Source organism: Octodon degus, unplaced genomic scaffold (genome assembly GCF_000260255.1).
Source record: "Octodon degus isolate 3935 unplaced genomic scaffold, OctDeg1.0 scaffold00042, whole genome shotgun sequence".
Lineage (NCBI taxonomy): Eukaryota > Metazoa > Chordata > Mammalia > Rodentia > Octodontidae > Octodon > Octodon degus.
The window spans coordinates 1,263,267-1,271,322 of NW_004524618.1; the positions used below are offsets into that span (position 1 = coordinate 1,263,267).

Below are 8,056 nucleotides of genomic sequence, written 5' to 3' on the forward strand. Positions count from 1 at the left end.
TAAAAAAAAAAATTTAAAATAAAAAAAAAAATCAAACGCAGGACCTTTTGCTTGCCAGGCAGGCACTGTGCCACTGAGCTACATCCTGGGCCCCAACCTGGATGTATCTTAACTGTTCTGTACAATTATTTTTATAGTTTATGTAGCCCACTTTCAAAATTATTTTTTCTTTCTTTTTTTTTTTGCGGAACCAGGGATTGAACTCAGGCCCTTGTACTTGCCAGGAAAGCGCTTATTCTACTGAGCCATCTTGCCGGCCCCCAAAATTTATTTATTTTATAAAAATCTCCAAGGATAAAAGGGATTTTTATGTCACATAGTCAAGCACTTCTCAGAGAAAGTATATCACAAATCCAAACTGTTATCCTAAATCCTACACAAGGAGGGCTGGCCGAATAGCTCAGCAGATTAAAGCACCTGCTTAGGCAGACACAGGGGCTGCGAGTTCCATCTCTGGGCCTGCCCTACCGGCCCTGCCCCCAGGGTGCACTGAGACAGCAATTGAGACTGGGCTTGGTGGTGCGCACTTGTAATCCCAGCACTTGGGAGGCTGTAAACAGGAGGATCACTATGAGTCTAATCTACACAGTGAGACCCTATCCACACTGTCTTAAATTAAAAAAAAACAAAAAACAAAAAAAAAACCTAAATCCTACATGAAATTATTTACCTAACTTCAACAGACCCCTCAAACTAACTCAAGGGGCTCCTCATGAGAAGGCACACAGTGTAGGTTGTCAGTGGGAGTGTGGCGGGCCCCAGACCACTGGACTGATTGAGGCAGTGGCCTTGCCCCCAGTTGCCCTGCTTCACTGCCCTGGACCAGGGTGACTCTTACCTGTTGAGGTCCCAGATTCTCAATGGTGAGAAGTGGTTACAACAAGCTGTCCCCGTCACAAAGGAGCTGCCAGACAAAAGGAGAACACAGTTAAGATCTGGTTTGTCAGAACTTGCTGCAGAAATGGCTATACAATTGGCAATGCAGAGCACATTCCATGAGGGTAAGCCAGGAGGAGAGAAGTAGCAGATGGAATGACCAGAACAACTGTGGGATGACAAGCTGAAGTGCGCATGGGCTGTCACGTCCCAGGGCTGCCTGGGCAGAGGACTCCCAGGGTCAGAAACAGCTGCTCTTGGGGCCGGGGAGATGGCTCAGTAGAATAAGCGCTTGCTGGCAAGCGCAAGGGCCTGAATTCAATCCCCAATTCCGGAAAAAAAAAAAAAAAAAGAAACAGCTTCTCTTGCTACTGAGAATGGGTTGGGTCTCTTCCCTACCTACCAGCAGATAGGCAAGTTGAGTCCACGGAGCAACCTGTGGGGCTGCAGCAGCGTAAGCCCTGAGCATGCAGGGCCACCTGTGAACCTACTGCCGGGGGCAGAGGGCCATGACCAGTCAGGGTGGGGGACCAGGAACCTGCCTGAAGCCTTTAAGGCTTGGGTGAGCCTGGCAACGTGGCAGAAGCTCAGGGCAGGAGTAACACCCTGCTCTGAGAACAGGACAAATGGGAAAGATAAGTCCACCTATGTGTGAGTAAACAGTACTGCGCAAGGTGGGACTCAGGGCCACTGGGCTTGGGGCAGAGGCCAGGAAGAGTCCCCCAAGGACACTTCCAAGAGGAGCTGAAAGGGAACACGCTGCCCCTGTTTTTCAGTGTGTCTTAAATCCCTGAAGCTCAACAGCTCCCCCAAAGTTGCCCGTTGAGGACAGGCACATACCCACAGGAGGCACCAGTGTAATGAGAGGTGCTGGGCCAGCTGCAGGGCCAGGACTGCAAGGGCCAAGCCTCTGAACCCAGCCAGGCCTGACAGAAGGTTCGGCGGGCGGGGAGGGAAGCCTTCCAGAAAGCCAGGCTTGAAAACGTAACTGGCAGGCAGGAAAGCTGTGTCAAGTGGCTGTGTCACTCAGAAGCCCCGAGGCAGGGATGGGCTGTCCCCACGCGTCTTATGAGAAGGGAGGAAACTAGACACACTAATGACACATTAGCCTCTTCTCCCAGCACCTGGGAGCGCTCTCGCAAATGTGGCAGTAGGAGATTTCCACAGGGAAGGCACTGCGGAGCAGGCATCCTGGGCTGGGGTGAGAAACTGGTGCCAGCTGCTGCTGAGGGAGAAGGTGTGGACAGTCATCTGCCAGACTGCTGGCTCAGTGCCAGAGCTGCAGGGCCAACTGCTTGGGCAGCCCATGCCCTTGTTACCCTGGGCTCTCACACCTCAAGCCAGGACTTCCTCCAGAGACAGCCCATCATCCCAGCTTTCACTTGACCCACAGGACTGCCGAACAGCCACTCTTCCCATGCCCTGGGAAGAAGCCACTGGATACACATTACAAAGCCAGGATGTGGTGCCCACACATCCCTCCTTCCCACAGTCCTCCCTCCAGGCTAATCCACTGATAACTGGGAAAGCCCCTTATCTTAGGTGGGCAACAGAATGACTGGGCTCTCCAGACTCTTGAGGAGTGGGGCCCAGGTGAAGGGTGCCAGCACAGGCACACAGGCACCTTGCAGAGACGCCCACGGTGGGCCTCTGACTGCCCACAGTCCAGGGGAAGTCAATGGTGACAGGAAGAGGAACCTGGACCTCCAGCCCTGCCATCCTCCCAGCTGGCCTCCCAGCAGGCAGTGTGGGGCTGGGGGATACAAACGCTTTCCCGGGGACTCCTGTCCTCTCCCTGGCCTACCCAACCACCCAAGAGGGGGCCCTCAATTTCATAACCTATGAATGGCTTTCTCCACTGACAGGAGACACCTAAGTCTTCCTTTCCCAAAGCTCCCCTTCCGCTCCCTGGGAGGCAGTAGGGGGCAGAGAAGAAGAGCGAGCAGCACCTTCCGGGCGCTTAGGAGGACCTAAGTTCACTTTCTGTGAAAGTTAGAAAGCCACCTGAACAACCTGTGAGCAGACTTTGAGTCCTGCTGGGGCCCACTCGGCTCCCACCCAAGCCGGGAGCACGGCTCAGGGTGCCAGGGGCCAGGCTGGCCGCCACGGCCCTGCACGCCCCAGACTTTCCCAGCTATCTGTGGCCATGCTTGGCTCCACCCCACTCCCCAGGTACCATGGACCCTAGCCAAGCGCAGTCTTCCAGAGTTTGTGACAGACACATGGGGCAGAGAAAGAAAGGGACCCAAAGGACACTGGCCAATTTTTTCCGTGTTACAAAAGAGGAACAAGGCAACAGCCTAGTTTCAGGGAAGCTACCAAGATATTGCAGCTGCACACAGGACCCGTGACCCCCACATCCTCTCCCCTCCCCAAGACTGCGCCCAAAGGGCATTGCCAGCGGCTGCTGAGGGGTGCGGCCCTCAAGGCACTCTCCCACCCTCAGCTCTCAGAGCTTTGAGGACCCAAGAGATAGCTCAGCAGACTAGGCACCTGCTTAGGGAAGCGCAAGTGCAGGGATTGGGGTTTGATCCCCCCGTACTGCACGCTCTGACCCTGGGCACACTGAGCAGGCAACCATGACCTCATTAGTGTCTGGGGGTGTGGTGACACATGCCTGTAATCCCAGCACTGGAGAAGCTGGAAACAGGAGGATCACTACAAGTCTAAGCTGCACAGTGAGACCCTGTACAAAATGTATTTTTTTAAAAAAAGTCACACTCTGCTCTCCTGCCCTGGGCCTGTGGATTCCTTCCACATCCCCCTCCCTGCTGGGTCCCATAGTAAACATGTCAAAGGCGCTCAAGAAGAAATACCTGCCAAACTACAAAATGAAAACATAGAAGCAGGGGCGAAGGCTCCGCAGAAAAAGTGCTTCCCTGACAAGCGCAAGGGCCTGAGTTCAATCCCTGGTTCCGCAAAAAAAAAAAAAAAGAAAACACATGTTGCTCCTTTCGCGACCCATTTGAGGGTCTGCTGGTACCCCAGGGCCCAGGACAGGCTGGCCCCGAAGGTCCTCAGCATGCATCTGTGGAGCGGCACGTACGGGCCAAAGCCAGGGCCAAGGCGATGGCGAGGGAAGCCAGGCTAGTTCCACGGCTTCCGGAAGGAATAATCCCCAAGACTCAAACTGATTTATACATGACGGCCACACAGTCAGAGAAGCGAGAAACACTTCATAAGCACAACAGAAACGTCAAACTGTATCTAAAAACTCATGTTAACACATATACGCTTCTACAAACACATGCACTCTCTCAACTAGAGGGCTGAAAAGTCACTCTGGTCACCCAAAACGTACTCTTTTTGGACCAGAAAGCCTTTACCAGACACTAACTTTTTACAATTTCTACCACTCTGTCCTAAGCTCACCCTGGCCCTCAGCCTATCTGACCTGTCTCCTGAGCCTAACTGGGCAAGTCTGGCATCTCAGAGGCCATCAAGAGGACCAAGAGGAGGCACTGAAGCCTTCAGAGCAGAAAAGACACCCGAACACTAGGGGCTTTGTGCTCACATCCAGAAGTAAAGGTACCAAGACACAGGAAATGACAGAGGGACACAAGGAAAGTTAAAATTAGTGGAGCACACTTGAGACATTTCTAGCTCCATGCGCACACCTGGAAACCACACTGTTGAATGAAATAAATTGGACGTGTATAAGAACTGCACTGTTACTCTGGTGTGAGGAAGTGAAGTATAAATGAGGAACAAAATGTGTATTAGGTATTGTGAAATAGGAAAAAAATGTTCAAATGGGGAAGTGAAGGGGGGGAAGGAAGGAAGGGAAAAGAAACAAATAGAAAAGGAAAAACATGGAAACAAAATTTTTGCAAATAAGGAGGGAAAGCTGGGCATGGTGGTCCAAGCCTGAGGGAAGAGGGTTTGGAGAGAGAGCAGGAGAGTGGGGAGAAAAACATCAAGCTGTACATGTATGGTACAAATTCCCTGCAATGAATGTGAGCATTATGTATACCTAAAATGTACTAATACACTTAATTAAAAAAATTAGTGGGCCAGGGCCGGGGAGATTGCTCAGCAGAACAAGTGCTTCCCTGGCAAACGTAAGGGCCTGAGTTCAATCCCCAGTTCTGCAAAAAAAATTAGTGGGCCACGGACAGACTGAAAAGTAGGTGGGCTCTTACTGCTTCTGCAATAGCTCAGGCTTTTTTTTTTTTTTTTTTTTTTTTTTTGAGACAGGGCCTAGCTACATAGTGCAGGCTGGCTTTGAACATACTACATGGCCAAGTTGGCCTCAAACTCAGCTATTCTCCTGGCTCAACGCAGCCTCCTGACTGCTGGGCTTATAGATATGTGCCACCATGCCTGGCTAGATTTTTTTTTGTCCTTTTGGAGACAGAGTTTTACTATGTAGTTCAGCCTGCCTTGGACTCACTTTGTAGCCCAGGCTAGTCTTGAACCCACAGCAATCCTCCTGCCTCAGTCTTCTGAGTGCTGGGATTACAGGTGTGCACCACCAAGCCCAGCGTGCCCGACTAGTGTAGGCCCTCTTAATAACACTAATACACTCAGCGCTCCAAATTCTATAGGTTTTGCCTCCATAGCTTCAATAACCACTGGTCAGAAATACTTTGGAAAAAACCCCAATTACATCTTTACTGAATGTGGCGCTCCTTTGCTCGACACAGTGTAACAGCTGTTTGCATAGCATGACACAGCTGAGCAGAGCAGGTCTGCGGCACAGCAAGGAAAGCACAGGTCACATACCAACGCCACGTCATGTCATGCGAGAGGCCTGGGCACCTGAGGGTTTCGGTGCTGGTGGGTGTTACGGTCCTAGAAGAACCTTTTCACAGATGCTGAGGGAAGAGTGATGTACTGAGTGCTTACAGTGCGCCAGATGCTGAGCAAATGCTGCAGAAGCACTATCCCACCAGAACCTCACAAGCCGACGCAGTAGGGGCCACGTTCCCTGTTACAGATGCGGAAACAGGCTCAGAGAGGTAATGAACATTCCAGTTCATATGACTAGTGAATTATTAGGCCACGAACTGGACCCTGCTCGGTCTTGACTTCAGAGGCCCTTGACCCCTGAGCTCTCATCTGGGCTACATTTCCAGTTCGTCTCACTTGTGTCCTCAGTAGCTAGGACAGTGTAATGACTGACATACACTGAAAACCCGAATGCTTACAGAATGAAGGAATCAAGCACTCAACAGACGAGCAAATGACCCTACCTGGAAGAAGGAGGTGCCTGGTCCCGAGGCGGGGCAGGACCGGCACCCGCTGTGCCCCGGGCTGGCCTGGCTCCGCCCACTGGCCCGGCCCAGCAGCCCAGCCCAGGCTGGCGCAATGAGCAAGGGAGGCCACCAGAGCTGTCACATCATTCAGCCACATGCCCGTCAAGTGTATTCAGTTCTCTTCAGCCCGCACTGGCATTTTAATTACTGTTGGGTAAACTAATTTGTACAAATGAAGGCCAGGCTGCCTAATAGAATATGCAAGCTCTCTGACCTCTGACAGGCACTGACACGAGATACAAAGGCGGCTGAGGAAGGCTTTTTATCTGAGCCTTATTACTCTCTATTACTCCAATTAGTCAGGCTCCAGTGCTCCTAATTGGAGGAAAAATTGCAATTAAATCAATTTTTGATGGGCTGCAAGCGGGCTCCCGAACCGCCCCGCTCGCGAACACTGATATTATAGCAGCAAAGGTCACAGGCCGCACCGGCACCTGGGGCCCGACTGCCCAGCTCGCCCCCGAAATACCTCAAGGGCCTCCCCTCCACCAGCTCCCCCAGCAAGGGTGGAAGGGGGGTCACTAGAACACGCCAGGTCTCTGCTACCACTGCCCTCTGCTAACCTCCACACTGACATCATTACAGCGCTAAGTCCCGAGGCAGGAGCTCAGTACGAAGCTCACGCAAACTGGTGGGCACAGAGGGGCGCCAAGAGCAGCAGCTTCAGTGACCGCGCTGTCAGGGAGGGGCCGGTGGAGTGAGAGCCGGGGTCACAGAGCGCGGCAGGAGCAGGCGAGGGGGTAAGGCACAGGTTTAAGAGCTCCCTAACAGGCACCCTGCTCACCTGGCCACCTGGGCATGTGCTTAGAAGAGTAAAGAGACAAGCAAATATCTTATTCATTCCAGCAAACACCCCATCTTGTAGCTGGGGAAGCACAGCTGCCCATCATGTCCTGGGAGGTTTGGGAGTAGGTTTGTAGGGGCTCTAGTCCACAGGCATATCTAGGAAGAAAGGGGAGCAGGAAGGCCTAAGAACTAAATGCAATTTGGTTCTTACTAAAAATAGTAAGAACAAGAGGCCTATCCAGTGCGAACAAGATACTTCGAAGCACGTAAACAAGTTCCATTTCACACAGCAACTGGCATATGTTCCCTTAAGGACAGGAAGCCCATAGAACGGCAGGCTCAGAGGAGCAGCCAGCTGCACGGAGCCTGCACTACTCAGGTCCTTGGGGGGACGGGCACGCCTTACCTGGCCTACAAGGGGCCAGGCCCCAAAGCACGCCAGGGAGAGATGGGCCTCATCTACCCCAGGAACGCTACATGGTGGGGGCTGCCATGGCTTGGGCTTTTTAGACTTATTTGTCTGCATTTAGGACAGGGTGTACAGGGCCTCACTACACAGATCGGACTCATAGTGATTGTTTTCAGCCTCCCAAGTGCTGGGATTACAGGTGTGCACTACTATGCCCAGTCTCAATCGCTGTCTCAGTGCACCCCAGGAGCGGGGCTGGCACAGCAGGGCGGGGATCGAACCCAGCTGCTGCTCTCTGCTTAAGCAGGCACTTTAGTCCGCTCAGCTATCAGGCCGGCCCTATGTTTTTGGGGTTTTTTTTGTGTGGTACCGGGGATTGAACTCGGGATCTTGTGCTTACCAGGTAAGTGCTTATTCTACTGAGCTATCTCCCCGGCCCTGATTAAGAAGGATTTTTTTTTTTTTTTTTTTGCTGGCTTAAGGGCAGGTCTGCTAAGGCAGGTGGAGGTGGGGATCAAACTGTGGTATCTGCACCTGACTGCCTTTGCCTGAGCAGGCTCTTAAATAACTGAGCTAACCGACAGGCCCCTTCCCCATAGGTTTTTTAAAAAAAAAAAAAAAAAAAAAAGGGAAGGGGCTGGTGAGATGGCTCAGTGGTCTAAAGCACCTACTTGGAACAAGCTTGGCAAAGCACAGGGACCGCGGTTCAATCCCCCAGCACCACATG

The 8,056-nt window shown here is 52.2% G+C and overlaps 1 protein-coding gene across 5 annotated transcripts in view; it reads right to left on the reverse strand.

Annotated features, from left to right (window-relative positions):
* The window catches only part of Fbxw4 (F-box and WD repeat domain containing 4), an 83,010-nt gene that overhangs the window by 12,556 nt on the left and 62,398 nt on the right, over positions 1-8,056 (reverse strand). For 4 of the 5 annotated variants that reach the window (XM_023715561.1, XM_023715564.1, XM_023715562.1 and 1 more), the window contains exon 6: positions 839-904. The exons of the other annotated variant lie outside the window; for it this stretch is intronic. In XM_023715561.1, coding sequence (XP_023571329.1) covers positions 839-904 — 66 coding nt within the window. The remainder of the gene's footprint in view (positions 1-838; positions 905-8,056) is intronic. 5 annotated transcript variants of the gene reach the window in all.